General features: G+C 42.7%; 1 protein-coding gene across 25 annotated transcripts in view; it reads left to right on the top strand.

The window, feature by feature from the left end:
* ZBTB38 (zinc finger and BTB domain containing 38) overlaps window positions 1-17,541 on the top strand; it is a 134,512-nt gene extending 116,971 nt beyond the window's left edge. For 22 of the 25 annotated variants that reach the window (XM_060395160.1, XM_060395100.1, XM_060395104.1 and 19 more), the window contains one exon: window positions 10,674-17,541. In XM_060395160.1, coding sequence (XP_060251143.1) covers window positions 10,674-14,285 — 3,612 coding nt within the window. In that variant the 3' untranslated portion in view covers window positions 14,286-17,541. Of the gene's footprint in view, window positions 1-751; window positions 790-10,673 lie in introns of all 25 variants that reach the window. The other 3 variants (XM_060395150.1, XM_042236219.2, XM_060395134.1) reach the window with 1 other exon arrangement.
* The last annotated feature ends 467 nt before the right edge of the window (window positions 17,542-18,008 follow it).

Genomic DNA, 18,008 nt, shown 5'->3' with positions numbered 1-18,008 from the left:
GTAGCATGCAGGCAATGTGAGGGCAAGTAGAGGCGGGAGCAAATAGAGAGATGGGGTGGGCCCTCAGAGTGGACATTTGAGCTGGGCCTTAGCAGGGGTGAGCCAGCCCCCTGAGCAGGACTGGAATTGGGCCGGGAGAGACTGGCAGCAAAGGGAGGACTGAGTGTGAGCACAGAGTGTGGGGCAGAGGGGGTGGGAGTCTGGGAGTAGTGGCTGGGACCCATGGACAGTGCAGGGCCTCACAGGCTACAGCGAGGGGCCTTCATTCCACCCTAACATCTGGGGATAGTCACTGAAGGGCTCTAGGCAGGGCCTGACTTGATCTCCTTCGTGCAGTTAAAAGACAACCCTACGCATTGCATGCCTGAGTGGTTCTGTTCAGTCACTGGCGAGCAGGACACAGAACTGGGAGTCAGTTCTCAAGCTGATTCTCACCTGTATTCTTTGAACCTCTGCTGTGTGCTGAGCACTGTGCTTGCTGCTTTTCACGTGCATTACCTGGTTCATCCAGAGAGAGTCCATGCAAACTGTGATTCATTGTCTTGCAGGAGTCCCTAGAAAGCTGGGGTGCAGGGAGCTAGGGGTGGAGAACAAGGGTGCAATGGCAGATGGATTTAGATAGTTTTAACACCACACAGCAGTTGGTCTCTGTCCTTTTTTTAGGATAACCCATCTTGCAATGAGCAGGAAAGTTCATTTTTGCTCAGAAGCTAGAATGTATAATAGTTCTTCCCTCCATCCTCCCTGACAGGTCACAGTCAACTGAGAGGAACTGGGCTAATCAATCAGGTAGGCCTTTTAGAAAAAGGTATTTGGCTTTTGAAACCAACTCTAGATCATACGCTCACCCGTAAAATGAGAAGTTCCAGGGGATGGGACCCCTGTCCTGGTCATTCTGGTAACTCAGTTCCCACAGCATTCAGACTTTTAAAATCCCTTTTCACATTAGCACCTCTAAATGTCAGTGGAATTTGGTAGCACAAGAAACGGATGCAGCACTTCAGGGCTTTAGAGATATGAGTCTCCAAGCACATTTGCCAGCTTTCTTAAGCAAGCAGGTGTCCGGGCAAGCTCAATCGTGAGATGAACCCAAGGGCTACCTCCTCTAAACACTGCTGTGTTTCAAAAAGGATAAAAAAAAAAGAGAGAGAAAGAAAGAAACAAAGGACCTTTTCCCCTTTTCATCTTTCCAAACAAGCAACCTGAAATATTTAACCGGGCACGTTGTGTCACTTGTGAATCTGATAATACTCGTTCTTACAATCTATATGCACGCAACTACAAGTCTGGAGACCAGATGTTTACCTTTTCAGAACAATATATTCAAGAAAGGTGGCTCAAGCCAAGCTGCCTCCCTGTTGAGTGGACTCCAGCAGTGTCTTGATGTTACCTTTTCCAGCCACCTGAATTTCAGATGAAAAACAGACCTCCCTTGTCATGCTACACCTTCTTGAATCTGATAGCTTAAATGCATGAAAATCTGATAAATGCAGCTCTTCTCTGCTCCTTTTGGGCTGCATTTAGAAGGCAACGTGAGAGGATTTTCCTTTTCTTAGACGTAGCTGAACTCCATAAAGGGCTTCTGTTTTGTAATCTGTTTCCGAGATCTGATGCATGTGTTTCTAAGACCCCGTCACGTGAGGAGGTCTGACGTAGTCACCCAACGTGACTGTGAGAAAAGGCACTGCAAAGATGTGTGTGGGATGTGGACCTGGATCACCGAAGTGGTGTCCTTTGTCAGAACACTTTCCGCAGAGAATAGCAGGTCCACGCAGTAGATTCTGCTTCAATATGGGTCTCGCACTGGCCCCAAATAGATTGTGAGTTTGACTTGTGCGTGATTCCAGGTCAGTATCTAATGCAGTGTGTTCTTTTTTTAGTTGGGTTTTATTTCCAAGTGTCTTTTTATAGAAGCATGGCAGTAGAAAGAGGGGAAAGTGGCTCCGTTGATTCAGTTTCATTACCATGTATGTTGGGAATTGAATGGCCAAGGTGCTGGCGAGAGGGCGCCTGGCATTTTCCTCTGATCAGAAGATACAGAAAAATGGGATTCAGTCTGGCCCTGGAGGATGGCCTTGAGTAAGTGACGTCAAGTTCTCAGTAAGAATGCAGACTGGACAGGATTATTTCACTCTCCATCTGCAATGTCTTAAAGACTTGCTAATAAAAGTACACCAGATTTTATTAACAAGCTCTATAAAGTTACATAATAGTTACACTGGTTAAACAATTTAAAGAGGTTTTTCAAGATTTTTTGGGGGGGTTTACATTGGGAGAGTTAAAAATTTTATGGTAACTATCATTTTAAGTTTTTGACTTCTCTGTGCTTTAGTAAAATTGCCTTGTCTACTTGGGGAAGGGAAGATTTAATTAGGCTGGAAATACTAGGAATTAGTTGCTCAGATCATTGCCGAGAATTGTTTTCAAGTTCAAACCCAGAATAGCTATCCAGGATATAATGGGGAGGGGGTGCTAATCTAGTAGATGAATGAATAGACTCTAAAGGCAAACAGAATGCTGCGACCAAGCCAGCCTTTGAGACTTGAAGGCAAAGATTCAAGCAATGAGAGGTTAAACGAACAATACAGGCAGCAAATCGAGGAGCGCTTTTTACCTGAGTGTAGTGTGAAGGGGCTGTTGGTCCACCTGGTTTTACAGCCGTGCTCACACTCAAGTGATAGGTAGCAGTCACTTCCAGCTTGGAAAATTAAAGGCAGCTACAGAGTGTGTGTATGCATCTGTGTGGCCGTGGCGTGTCTCTGTGTTTCTCTGTGCCTTGGTTTCTCCTGACGCCTGGGCATTTCTGCTTTGTATTTTAGCACACTTTCTCATTCATTTTGTCTTACATGTGATTCATTTTATTGAGTAAAATAATTTCTGAGTCGTTTATTTAAATATGATTTTGAATATTTTCTTACTGTTTAAAGCAGTGGTTCTTAAACTTTTTATTCCCAGGACCCCCTTACATTCTTATCAATTTTTAAGGACCCAAAGAGCTTTTGTTTATCTGAGTTACATTCAAAATTTTAAAGGAGAATTTAAAAACTGTTTGTTAACTTGCAAAAACTGACTACGATAAACCCAATTACATGGTAAAATGATACAGTTTTATTTTTTAAATGACTATTTTCTAAAGCAAAAATTAGTGAGAAGAGTGGTGTTATTTTTTGCAAATATGGTTGACCCTTGAACAACACAGGCGTTAGATACAGCACAGACTCTCCACTGGGTCAAAATTCCACAAAACCTCCCCTCCTCCGTATCCCTTCCTCCAGTTCTGCATCTGTGGGTTCAGCCATCCGTGGATCATGTAGCACTGTAGTGCATATTTAGTGAAAAAAAATCTGTGTACAAGTGGATCTAAGCAGTTCAAACCTGTACTGTTCAAAGGTATACTATATCTTTACTATCTGACTTAATAGAAAGACAGCTGGATTTTCAAATCTGCTTCTGGATTCAGCTGCAATGTGTTGTTTTATTTGAACTATATGAAAAAAGTCCAGCCTCACACAGCTAGGTAGTTGGAAAAGGGAAGTTTTTTTTCTTTTTTTTTAAAATAACCTTTTTAGTTAGTTGTGGATATTCTTTGATGCTACACCAGTATCTACCAGTAGGACTTTCTTAAAGGTTAATTGCAACATGGAATCCGTATCAGTGAACTTTCTACAGTTTGTTACGTGTAAATATATGGCTCTCTGTTACACCTTTTAGCTCATGCATGATTTTTTTTTAGTAATATGCATTGGTCATTTGGAAAATATTGGTTCACTGAGCCATGTATATCTTCCAGATTCATTACTCAGTATCCAAAAATCACTTCCATTAACGTCACCACCAACATCATCAGAAAAGTCATTATGTATCGAGGGGTGTTGAGCTCATTGTGGTAGATACAGGTTTTCCAAAATTCTGTTTTTTGCTCCAGTCTGATTTTATTACTGGCAACAAAATGGCTGCTTCCTTGAAATGACAGACTCAATTATTTCATTTTCAAGAAAATGTTTGCCCAAGTACCCATATCTGAATAGCCATGGTTTATCTTATCAGTAATTTTTTTCAAGTAAAAATGATGTTCCATGAAAAAAAAAATTGGTAAGTTTGACTCAGAGCTCTAGGAAACACCAAATGCTTTTTCTCAAGGCAGTCATCGTTTTTCATTATGCGGCAGAAGTGTTTTATGTGTCCTTCCGATTTTACACACAATAATAGATGTATATTCAAGCGTCCAGATTTAATAAAATGATAATTACTCCTTAATCCAAGTGTCACTGGCTTGATATCTGCTAAGGTTGTAGAAGTTTTCCCCATCTTTGGTTTTGTACCATTAGTGCACATGTTCACACAGTAAAAAAGACACATGACATCTTAGTGTGGTTATAAAAATAGTTTTGACCTCAAGAACTTGCTGAAAGGGTCTTGGGAAACCCAGAGATCCATGAAACATACTTTGAGAACCCTCCAGGTTACAATGAAACTAGGAAAGAGAAAAAGGAACGGGAATTTATTTTTATTTTCCTAGTAATTTTGCTTTCTCTCGAGTAGAATTTGGGTTCACCCAGGTCTGATTTTTAAAGCTTTAAATCAAGTAGCTTTCTAAGTACAGTATGTTATTTAAGCCATTTGCTGCTCGGGGCCTGAGGAGCCAATGTCTCCCTGCTCACTTACTGTCAGAATCAACAATGTATTGGTACCAAGACTGTCCCTAAACTCAAGGAGCAAATAGGAAGGATAGAAATGTGTACAAACGCACAATATTGCATGCGACAATAAAGGTTGGAACCCCAGACTGGAAATTCATGAGGAGGGAGGCTGACCAAAGGAGATGTCACCTGAAATGAGTAAATTACAGGAATTGCCAGGCAGAGGAGCTAGGGGTGAGGACGGAAGAGCCTCAGAGGAAATGCAGTTTTTCTTCTAAAGCTTCATACAGGCAGAATGTAGAAATCTTTCTGAGTTATGAGAAGAGACTCGTGTAGGGAGTGTGTGAGTTGTGTGTGCTGTTCGTATACTGGAGTGGAGTTGAGGAGCCTAGCGGCGGGGGAGGGCCGTTATGCTTTGTCCCTTTATCCGCTTCTGTACTGTTTGCATATTTTACCATCAGCATAGATTTTTTTTTTTAACTTTTTTAATACTAGTTAACTCTATAAGTAAGTGAAGAAGTCACTTTAGGTGGGGGTGGGATGAATTGGGAGATTAGAATTAATATATTTACACTATTGATATTGTGTATATAACATATAGATAACTGATAAGAACCTACTGTACAGCCCAGAGAACTCAATTCGGTGCTCTGTGGTGACCTAAAGAGGAAGGAAATCCAAAAGAGGGGGGATAAATGTAAACATACAGCTGATTCACTTTGCTGAGTAGTAGAAACTAACGCAACATCGTAAAGCAACTGCACTCCAATAAAAATTAATTTGAAAAAAGCAAAGTCATTTTAATCATCAAAAGCATCTTAAGTGCCCATCCTTACATAATATGAATGTATTATATAAGGTTGGAATAATGCAGGAGACAAAGGCAGCAGCAGATTCTACATATGCTAATTAAGTAGAATTTCCTAATGGCCCTGGTATGAAGTATAATTATAAAGTATGTTTATTATATATTTATAAAATTCTTAACATTTTAAATACTTATAAAGTATACTTTATCTCAATATACACATGTAATTATAATATAATGTAGCATTTTATATTTAGTTTATATAGATATGTATATTTTTATATATATATAAATACAGGATGACCCTTCATCCTCATTTCCCAGGATATAGTCCCAATGTATACCTGTTTATCTGGCACAGTTATTAGTTGTATCCCCTTTTCTCTCTCAAGGATCTTGTTGTTTTAGATGCTGAATTATACGTTCATGATATTTATTGTGCTTGTAAAATCTGTTTCTACCAGCACATGTTCATATATTTATATAGTTATAGATCTATTGGTATCTGCATGTGGATATATACGTACGTGTATTTGTGTGTTTAAAAGGTGTATGTTAAAAGCTTTACAGATAAATCAGATGATCACAGTTATCTAATTACAGATTGATTTACTGTTTTAAAATATTGGCTCAGCAAAAATTTTGTAACAATAACATTTTTCATGCTTATTTATTCCATCTCGGTGATACTACTGAAAATAATAGATATATTATACAAAACTTACTTTTTAGTACATGTTTCAGAATATTATATATAAACTTAATCTCATCTGCTTTCCAGCTTCTATTTCTTTTTCTGAAGTCTGTTGTGGGCTTTCCATTGGCAAGAACTGCTAAGACTTCTGTTTTCACTTACTCTCAATGAAGAAATATAGCAGAGGAGATCACTTTTTTTTTTTTTAAGTCAAAGAATACTATTTTTGGTGGGAATGACTGCCTCCCCCCTAAACTCATTTAAGTCTGAATTCTAACTTTAGGGATATCCTTAAAGTAAGGATGACTGTTCAAAACTCTGGGTCCAATGTGATTTTACTTCATGTTCTCATCAGTTGCACAAATCAAACTGGCTAACGGGGCCAGGCTGGGCTTGGTGCTGAGAGAAGCCGTCGGGCAGTGAGCGCTGGGAAAGGCAGCGCGTGCCTGCAGGTGGCAGTGACGCAGGGACGCAGCTGCTCGGTTGCCAGCCAGGCAGCAGCCCCGTTGTTGTCCAGTCTTCCTGTTTCTCAAGAAAAGACACATTGATTTTTACGTTAAATCTCACTGTTCTTTGACATCAACTTTTCTGGTTTTTTTTTTTTTCCAAAAACATGGTCCGAATGCTACCTGTATCAAACACCACAGTGGGTCCCCTCTGGTCTTCAGACTTCAAACTCAGTTGCACATTGGACATGTAGAATACGACTTGAAATTGCATCTTCGACAACTGTCAATGCATTTATGGATTTGGATGCTTTCTTCCAAACTGTGACATGGGCTCCTTGATTACAAGCTTCTTGAGGGCATGAAACTCAATTGTGCCTCGTTCTGACTGAACTTCATGTTCCTCAGCTTTGTCCACTTTAGCAGGCAGAGCTGAAGTCAGTGTCACCTCTCCCCGAAAGGGGGTTTGGCGAGGCTCTCTTGCCTTCCCTCACCCCCATCCTGGGGCCACTGCCCCCTACTCTTTGTCCCAGCACTCCTGATCCTGCACCTTCACTGGGAATCTTGGCTTTACAGCATCGTGTGAACCCGTCTTACCTTCCCTGCTATACTGCAGACCTTTGGGGGCAGAATTTTTGTTTCTGTAACGGTGCTGCATTTTAGTGTCAGTCCACAGACCTGGTTCTGGCTGGTGAATAAAAACCACATGAATATCCTCTGAGACAAGATTTTCCAGTGTTTACTCATGTCCCTTTCAAATTTGTTATCACGGGGACAAATAGAATGTTCCTTATTCGCTAAAAAAGGTACTATATATATATATATAGGTTCCAGGGTCTCACCTCAGCTGTTCCAAACAAGAGTCTCAGCAGGGGGACTCTGTAAATGCTGACCATATTATAGCTTCTCAGGTGATTCAGATGCATAGCCAGGTTCAAGAACTTCTGTCCCACAGCATAAAGTAGGTATTCAGTAAATCTCTGTTCCAAGGAGAAATGAACTCTTATCTTCCTATAACACTCAGCCAATATTCAAGAAATAATGGTCAAGAGAATTAAATTCTGAATTCACATACTAACTTCCCCATCTCACCTTTTTAGGTGGGGCTGAGGCCATCTACTCCTTCCCAGGCTCTCACACTGTCTGGGGTGGATGGATTAATTCTTACCTGGGCTAGAGGATGGCCTGACTAGCTGGTTTGCAACCAGCTGGCCTCCCTGTAATCTTCTCCATGTGCTGAAGCCTCAGTGATCCTGAGTGATTTAACTCAAATCTAATGATAACTTTTAAGAATAACTAATACTTGCAATATAAAACTTGCTGTGGGGAGTCCACTAGAGCCTGTTATGATCTGGTTTGACCGTTTCAAGCTTCCTAGGTGGTGCTAGTGGTAAGAATCCACCTGCCAAGGCAGGAGACACGGGGTTCGAGTCCTGGGTTGGGAAGAGCCCCTGGAGGAGGAAATGGCAACCCACTCCAGTATTCTTGCCTGAAAAATCCAATGGTCAGAGGAGGCTGGCAGTCCACAATCCATAGGGCTGAAAATAGTCAGACATGACCGAGCGGCTAAGCACACACGACCCTTCCAAACAGGAGAAGAAGATACGAGAAGGGAGAGAAAGTAGATCCCCCAGGGGCCCAAAGCAGAGACCTCACGGAAGACCAAAGAGGCACCTGCCAAGTAGGTAGGTCAGCGATCTGTGTAAGCCAGTGAAGGATAGACTCTGGCAATCCTTCAGGGTGACCCTTTCTCTCTTCAAGGGTACAGAGGGGGCCATAAAGATTCCTTTTTATTTAATTTTATTTAAAGATATAGTCCCCCACATCCCTGGAAAGGATTCATGGAAGGTTACAGGTAAAGGCAGGTAAACCAAGAGTAGAAGAGCTATCACTAAATAAAGTGAGACAGTGGTCACACCAGAAAGCCAGGCTCACGGTGGCTACAACAGTCGATGTAAACGTTAGTTCTAAGCTTCCTCATTTCAAGAATTAAAAAAAGAAACATGGTGAGTGCATTGTTCTCATTATCTGGTTAATGAAGAATTTGTTAGTAGAAATGCACTTTTTCCAGTGGCTGAATGAGATAAAAGAAGGTATCAAATGGATTCTTATATAAAGGACACTAAATAACATAATGGGCACAGCTCATAATTGCTTTACAAAAAGGTAAAAAGAGAGGCTTTAATGTGGCCATCTGGTCTTTCCAACTGAATGAATGCCATGAGCTAAACGTTTTACTCCAGTGCTAGGAAGACACGGCCACTGGGAGTTAAAGAGCGGCAAGCTGTATGGGCTTTCTGGACTTCGCTTGATCAGAGAGAGAGGCTTGATGAACAGCAGCTGGGTAGTATGTCTTTTAGACCAGAGCGGGTATTTTGGCCAGGGCACTACAGTTTAAGTGCAGGCGTGATCTCTTAGTATATAGTGAAATTAGTTTGGTGAGTTGCTGTTGGCATTTTTTAAGTGAAAGATAATAGAACAGGACAGACAGCATCACACCTCTTAAGGGTAAGTTTTAGTTTCACTTTTCTCTATGCACCGTGTATTTTTTACTGTAGGTAACCATGAAAGCTGGTGCTTTGGACTGTCCCTCACTAGAACGGTAGTGGGTAGGCTCCGGCCAACCAGGCTCCTTATAGAACATAGAGAAAAATAAGGCCTGAGTACAACAGGAGGGGGATCCTCAGACCAGAGCAAGAGCAACCGTGCCTTTAAATTGTGCTAATTTAAGAACCTGTGACTAGACAGTATTATAAACTCAGAAACATACTTCTCTGGTTTTGTGTTATGTTTCCATTTTGGTTGCCTTTAGTACCTCGCAGAGTTATTTTTGAACACCCCAGTCTTCTATGGCTATGATAAAAGGGAAATCAGAGGGATGAGATGGGTCCCCATCCGGGCCAGTAGTGCAGAGTACAGGGGGCCCCTGGTGGTCAGACTCAGTCACACAGACCAAGACTTTCCACTAAGAGACCCTTCAGAGCCACGAATGAGGAATGATTCCTCCAGTTCTTGCTTCTTCCCTGAGCAGCCAATACCTTTAGTTACAGATACTGGTTGCTTCAGCTTCCCCAGTAGCTCAGCAGTAAAGCCTCCACCTGCAATGCAGGAGACCCTGGGTGGGGAAGATCCTCTGGAGCAGAAAAGGGCAACCCACTCCAGTATTCTTGCGTGGGAAATCCCATGGACAGAGGAACATGGCGGGCTGCAGTCCTTGGGGTCACAAAGAGTAAGACACGACTGAGGGCATGCACATGCACGTACACACACACACACACACACACTGCTTAGTTAAGGAAAACTTAAAAAAAATTATTTTCTTGCTTCATGAAGTAAGGTGAAAGTGAAAGTCACTCAGTCGTGTCCAGTTCTTTGCGACCCCATGGACATAGTCCATGGAATTCTCCAGGCCAGAATACTGGAGTGGGTAGCCTTTCCCTTCTCCAGGGGATCTTCCCAACACAAGGGTAGAACCCAGGTCTCTCTCATTGCAGGCAGATTCTATACCAGTTAAGCCACAAGGGAAGCCCAAGAATACTGGAGTGGGTAGCCTATCCTTTCTCCAATGGATCTTCCCAACCCAGGAATCAAACCAAGGTCTCCTGCATTGCAAGCTATATTTGGATCAAATCATTAGGGTGGATCATCAAAAACAGACAGGAGTCTTGTGATGGGACCATGACATTGCCTGATTCTAAGAATTCAACACAGCAGTCCTGAGTGATGATGAGACCCTTAACATTATCAGGGAACCCACCCCCACCCCTGCCAAATTTGGACATGTATATGTAGCCTACAACTTTGGAGAAAGTCAGAGAAAAAGTTCTGGGAGGATTTCCAACTATAACAACTGTGAGTAATGGTATGAGAAACAGGCTGGGGCAAGATAAAGATTAAGCTTCTAAGGTTGACTCCAAGTCTTTGGAGCAACAACAAAATGAGATTAAAAAAAAAACAAAGACTACAAAACCCTGTATTTTCATACAAAAAGTAAGTTTTTCAAAGAAATCAAAAATAGCCTATAAACCAAAGAGCTCCTTGTGGAAGGACCTTTATCTCTGACCTCTTCTCTCCTCTTCTTTTAGATGACAGTCATGTCCCTTTCCAGGGACCTCAAGGACAACTTACACAGCGACACAGTGCTCTCCATCTTAAACGAGCAGCGCATTCGGGGCATTTTGTGTGATGTCACTATCATTGTGGAAGACACCAAGTTTAAAGCCCACAGCAATGTTCTGGCTGCTTCAAGCCTTTATTTCAAAAACATCTTTTGGAGCCATACCATCTGTATTTCCAGCCACGTCCTGGAACTGGATGATCTCAAAGCTGAAGTGTTTACAGAAATTCTCAATTATATCTACAGCTCCACAGTCGTCGTCAAGAGACAGGAAACTGTCACTGATCTTGCAGCTGCTGGGAAAAAGCTGGGAATATCCTTCTTGGAAGATCTTACTGATCGCAACTTCTCCAATTCTCCGGGTCCCTATGTATTCTGCATTACCGAGAAGGGAGTGGTTAAGGAAGAAAAAAATGAAAAAAGACATGAAGAACCAGCCATCACTAACGGGCCAAGGATCACAAATGCATTTTCCATCATCGAAACAGAAAACAGTAATAACATGTTCTCTCCACTGGACTTGAGAGCAAGTTTCAAAAAGGTCTCCGACTCCATGAGAAACACCAGCCTCTGCCTGGAGAGGACTGACGTCTGCCACGAGGTGGAGCCGGTGCGCACCCTGGCTGAGCACTCCTACGCCGTGTCTGCCGTGTCTTCCGTGGCTGAGGCTTACAGAAGTCAGCCTGCCCGGGAACAGGACAGCAGTTCACCTGCGAAAACAGGGAAGGAGAACGCTGAAGCTGTTGCAGCAAAACCGAAAACATGCCGAAAGCCAAAGACACTCTCCGTACCCCAGGAATCAGATTCCACTCCAGAAAATATATCACCCCCTCCAACAAGTAACTTGGAGGTGCGTCAAGAAGAAAGTCCGCAGCCAGCAGCAGTTCTTTCCCTTTCAAAATCTCCCAGCCATAACGAAGGAGAGGTCCAATTTCCTAGGGCGGAGGAAAATAAATCCTCTGATGTCCCTGGGCCACCAGCCGCCGAGGTGCCGCCTCTCGTTTACAACTGCAGCTGTTGTTCCAAATCTTTCGAGAGCAGCACTTTGCTCAGCGCCCACATGCAGCTTCACAAGCCGACCCAGGAGCCCCTGGTGTGCAGGCACTGCAACAAGCAGTTCAGCACCGTCAACAGGCTGGATCGGCACGAGCAGATCTGCATGAGGTCAAGCCACATGCCCGCTCCTGGAGGGAATCAGCGCTTCTTAGAAAACTATCCCACCATCGGGCAGAACGGAAGTTCATTCACAGGCCCAGAACCTTTATTAGCTGAGAATAGGATTGGTGACTTTTCCAGTCCCGGGAGTACGCTGCCAGAAACAGAACACATGGTTAAGTTTGTTAATGGGCAAATGCTCTACAGCTGCGTGGTGTGCAAACGCAGTTATGTGACTTTATCCAGCCTCCGAAGACATGCAAATGTTCACTCCTGGAGGAGAACATATCCTTGCCATTACTGCAACAAAGTGTTTGCCTTGGCTGAGTACAGGACAAGACACGAGATTTGGCACACGGGGGAAAGGCGGTATCAGTGCATTTTCTGCCTGGAGACATTTATGACCTACTATATACTCAAAAACCACCAGAAGTCTTTCCATGCCATTGATCATAGACTTTCCATCAGTAAAAAAACAGCAAATGGAGGCTTGAAGCCTAGTGTCTATCCATATAAACTTTACAGGCTCCTGCCCATGAAATGCAAGAGGGCTCCTTACAAGAGCTACCGACATTCTTCCTATGAAAATGCTCGAGAAAACAGTCAGCTGAATGAGCCTGCACCTGGTCCCTATGTTATTCAGAATCCACACAGCTCTGAATTACCTACCCTGAATTTTCAGGACAGTGTAAACACCTTGACCAACAGTCCAGCCATCCCATTGGAAACACCAGCACGTCAGGACGTGCCCACTTCGGCCAGTATACAAAACGCAGAGGGTACCAAATGGGGCGAGAGGGGAGAGTTAAAAGTGGATATGGACAATAACTTTTATTCCACAGAGGTGTCGGTTTCTTCCACTGAAAATGCTGTCAGTTCGGACCCCCGGGCAGGGGATGTGCCCGTTTTGGCTGTGAGTAACGGCAGTGAGAACTCCACCTCTGTGATCAGCTACAGTGGCTCAGCCCCCTCGGTCATCGTGCACAGCAGCCAGTTTTCATCGGTGATAATGCACAGCAATGCCATTGCTGCCATGACCAGCCGCAACCCCAGAGGAGCCCCTTCAGACCAGACCGTCAGTCAGACCCCAAAAGAGGATGGCAAGCCCGCGGAGCCAGACAAAGTTGGGAGGGCCATCAGCAGACCCAAGAGCATGAAGGAGAAAAAGAAAGCCGGCCCATGTAACAGGGGAGAAATACCAGAGGAGTCCAAATTCACTGCTGACCCTGGAGGCTCACTGGGCAAAACTACAAATACCATCAAAGAAACGAGTAAAATTGAAACCTACATCGCAAAGCCTGCTCTCCCGGGAACCTCCACAAACAGCAACGTCGCACCCCTTTGTCAAATAACGGTGAAAATCGGGAATGAAGCCATTGTGAAGAGGCACATCCTCGGCTCTAAACTGTTCTATAAGAGAGGGCGGAGACCCAAGTATCAAACGCCGGAGGAGACGCTGCCCCAGGAGAGCGACCAGGAAGCCAATGGAGACAACCCTCTCGGGCTCTGCCAGTCCGAGTGCATGGAGATGAACGAGATGTTTGATGATGCCAGTGACCAGGATTCCACGGACAAACCGTGGCGCCCGTACTACAACTACAAACCCAAGAAGAAATCCAGACAGTTGAGAAAAATGAGGAAGGCCAACTGGAGGAAGGAGCACGAAAACAGGAGCCCGAGCAGTAAGTGTAGATACCCGGCCGACCTGGACTGTGCGGTGGGCAAGGCGCCGCAGGAGAAGGCCTTCGAGGAAGAGGAAAACAAAGAGATGCCTAAGCTGCAATGTGAACTCTGCGACGACGGAGACAAAGCCTCAGGGGCCGGGAGCCAAGGGAGGCCCCACCGGCATCTCACGGCCCGGCCTTACGCATGCGAGCTCTGCGCCAAGCAGTTTCAGAGCCCCTCCACCCTCAAGATGCACATGCGGTGCCACACGGGAGAGAAGCCGTACCAGTGCAAGACCTGCGGCCGGTGCTTCTCCGTGCACGGCAACCTCCAGAAGCACGAGCGCATCCACCTGGGCGTGAAGGAGTTCGTCTGTCAGTACTGCAACAAGGCCTTCACGTTGAACGAGACCCTCAAAATCCACGAAAGGATCCACACGGGAGAAAAACGATACCACTGTCAGTTCTGCTTTCAGAGTTTTTTGTATCTGTCCACAAAAAGGAATCACGAGCAGAGGCATATCAGGGAGCATAACGGGAAGGGTTATGCCTGCTTCCAGTGCCCCAAAATTTGCAAAACAGCTGCTGCCCTGGGAATGCACCAGAAGAAACACTTGTTCAAAAGCCCCAGTCAGCAGGAGAAAGTGGAAGGTGACACAGGCCAGGAAAACTCCAATCCCCTGGAGAATCCACATTTCATTGATCCGGAAGGCACTGACCAAAAGGATAATGTACAAACCGTTGTTGATAATGTCCTTTGAATGGAGATCCTTAGGGGAAAAAAAAAAAAACCTTTGAGAATACAAGTTGGTGGGTTTTTTGTTTGTTTGTTTGTTTTTAGTTAGCTGTTTCTTTTGTTTCTGTTTAGTTTTGTTCACTTAACAGTTATGAAGGAGTGAAATGTAACAAAGAAAATCTCATTTGTTCAAATTCCAGAAGAAGGATCCTAATATCCTCTCTGGGTTTTGGCATTAACTTCATCAAAGTACACAAAAACAAAATAGCCGAATCTTCCAGTATCCCAAGTGTCTTGTGAAAGTTTATGAAGTTCTCAGTTGTGATATTTTTGCCAGTGGGAGGAAAAAAGAGTTTAATTTTAGCGTAATTTAAAACTTTCTGGTGAGTGCTCAGAGGAGCTGGCTGCTGAACTGCTTTAGTAACTGGAGATAAAAGGGTTCAGATATCATGAGAATGTCACCTTCATAAATATGTTAAAAGGCAAATGAGCTATGACAGTCATTATTCTCATCCAGCTTCTGCACTATTAAAAATTGTTTAAATTGATGGGTACATATGAAATAATAGTATAGCTGAAAATACGTGTGAAATGAGTAACCCAAGTAGGACATTCGTACGTTATCTAGAACTACTTTTCTGCAACACAAACCTTGTAAAATACAGATATAAAGCACTATAACTTTTAACTGTCCATGTCCCCTGTAGTGAATTATAATGATGAGCAATAGATCTGCAAATAATGAGAACTGATGTAAAAATCAGTAGGAAGCATTTTGAGTATGACTTCAGAGCATGTGTATGCTTTTAGATGGAATGCTGTTCTCTTGAAGTTATGGCTGAGCTGTTACTAGAACCGGTCTTCTCAAGTCCCAAAAAACATAGGTCATGCCTTATCCACGGGGGAGAACCTTCCCAGAAGTTACTTGTGATTACCTGTGCTGTGCTATGTATTACTTTCTAGAGGCCTCACTTCAGAAAATGAAAAAAGGTCAAATTCTTCTGAAACTCCCTGAAGTCTTCCATCCATCACAAGGCCATGGACGTGGAGGTCTTTCCAGATAGATTTAACCATTCTCAAGGGTTCAAGTAAAACCTGGCATCTCCTATGTCGCTGAAGGAGTGTCTTGGAAATTAAGTGCAAGGCACATGTGTGGTGGTGAATTCCCAGGCACTTGAAAGTGACAGAAAGCCTAATCCCTACAATTGTCAGCCTTCTTGGAAATTGTGCAGCCCACAAGCATATACTATTTAAAAAATAAATAAAGGACAACAGAAACACACACACCCCTGCCCCACCCAATAATGACTTGAGTGGGTAGGAAGTGATGACCTTCCTTGCCTCAAATGGAGCTTTGTCTTTGGAGGGTGGGGAGATAGAATGTGAAGTGACGAGGTTCCATGACTGACTGACATGCTTCAAAAATATATAGAATATATTCACAAGTCAGATGCCTTGTCTTCATGTTTGCAAACAACTGAGACCCTGGTTCAATTCCTGGGTCGGGAAGATTTGCTGGAGAAGGGATAGGCTACCCACTCCAATATTCTTGGGCTTCCCTTGTGGCTCAGCTGGTAAAGAATCCACCTGCAATGCAGGAGACTTGGGTTCAGTCCCTGGGTTGGGAAGATCCCCTGGAGAAGGGAAAGGCTACCCACTCCAGTATTCTGGCCTGAAGAATTCCATGGACTATATAGTCTATGCGGTTGCAGAGTCAGACATGACTGAGCCACTTTTAGCCCCCTTGCTAAAAACCCACTTACATGTTTAATGTTCTTTTTCTTTGACCCACACCATTAACACTGCCCTCAAAATCTAACCCCCCTATAGGATATTCCGTCACATGGACTAGGTTCCTGGGAAGCTGGAAATCATGATTCTTTAACTTTTTAAACTGCCAGAATAGGAGGGAGAGAGAAAACATTCTTACCCATTTGATACCAGAACACCAGTATGAACAGAATCTGGAACCCAGTTCAAGGATGACCTGCAGCCATTCGTGTTCACAGGATTTGACAGCTGGAAATCCAAGGTTACCCAAGGTTGCAAGGTTACCATTGTGAAGAAATGGCTTGAAGGACTCTGGGTTCTCTCTTCAAGTGTTGTGGTGTCTCCACAAAGAAGACTTCATATGGATTGGGGTGGACCAGAAAGCATCTAAACACCCAGAAAAGGACATAATCAAAGCTGATCTTTTTATACTGTAGTACTTTGTTGTTAAATAACCCCAATATTGTATTTGCATTTATCTTTTGTTCATCTACTTTCACTTACAAACAGTATTATGTAATAGAGGAAAATGGAAAATGCAGATGAGTTCAACTTTATTTTATACATTGTATATATGTACACCTGAACCATTCATCTGGGTTTTGTTAAAGAGATAGTCACAAAGGGCTTATGCAAATCATTTTGAATTGATAATTAGAAAACTGAATAAGCAATCCTGTGATCTACCAATTTGTTTTATCTCAGTCAGGATTATGAATCAAGAATTACTGTGTATTTCAGTCATTTTGATTTGAAGTAACTCTAAATATAAAATGATTACATGTAATGATGTCTCCCAGCCCTTCCATGTGGATATTTTTTAAGTGGACTTGTATGCTAATAATTCTAGACCAAAGTAAATATGGCAGAATATTTATACATGAAAAAATAATTTTGCAAATATTTTCTATAATTGTATTATTCGTTTAAAATGTTGATAGCTTGTGTTAGTTTCAGGGAGGGGTGTATATTTTGATAAAAAATACTTGACTTTGTAATTCTGTATATTCTATACAATTTATAGCAGAGCCGTTTTAAGACAGCCTTGTCACATTTTTTGTTAATTGTGAAAATTTTATTCGAAGTGATGTTTATGCATTGAGTACATAACGACCAACTAGAGTTAAAGTAAGTGTGAACAGTGAAACATACTGTATGCTGTACAAGATATATTGTAATTTGCTGTTTTAGCATCTGTATTTTGGTTAGAAGATATTATTAAATGCAGATGTTAAGGGTTGGAAAAGTCTAATTTTATTTTTAGAACTAACGGATATAAATTTGTTTTTGCTTGATTAAAATAGCTTATTCTTATGTTGTCTCTTTTTAAACATTTTAGTGTTAATTCTTTTGTGTAGCCAAGCTGCAATTTCATTTGTATGAGTCACAGCGTTGTTTCACATATGATTCATTCAGTATATTTCTGTTCCTCACTTGTTTACATTCCATGGTACCTGCTTACATGCTTAGGACTCAAATGGAATATGACATTAAAAAAAGGCAGAATAAAAGAGACTGAAATCTTGTTATCATTTAGTGCTTTGGATAGGCCTGATATTATGATAAACCTGAGTGTTGGAAATATTCTGCTCCAGTCATCCACAGAAAACAGATTTCACGTATTAACTACCAGGTATTTGGCAACATTCTTGCCACGGTCTATCTCATTCAGTCCTTTCCCAACCACCCTAGGAAATAGACTTCTTTATCTGCATTTTATAAGTGACTTTGAGAAGATCCCACAGCCAGCCAGCTAGGATCCCAACCCTTGGCTGCCTGACTCCAAAGCCCACACTTTTGTTCCTTCTCTGCATCTTAGAGGGAAATGCTTAATGTAAACTGAACAGGGAGTGAGGAAGAGACCTGACCGAGTAGTGCAGCTTGTGATGGTAGCTGTCACATCCTCAGCTGTAGGGAGGCCATAGTAGGGTCAGCTCCCCGGACTCAACTCTGATTTTCTTACTGAGGGCTCAATACT

This window comes from Ovis aries, chromosome 1 (genome assembly GCF_016772045.2).
Source record: "Ovis aries strain OAR_USU_Benz2616 breed Rambouillet chromosome 1, ARS-UI_Ramb_v3.0, whole genome shotgun sequence".
Lineage (NCBI taxonomy): Eukaryota > Metazoa > Chordata > Mammalia > Artiodactyla > Bovidae > Ovis > Ovis aries.
The sequence above is the reverse complement of the archived record's forward strand: the minus strand, read 5'-3'. Positions and strand labels throughout refer to the sequence as shown.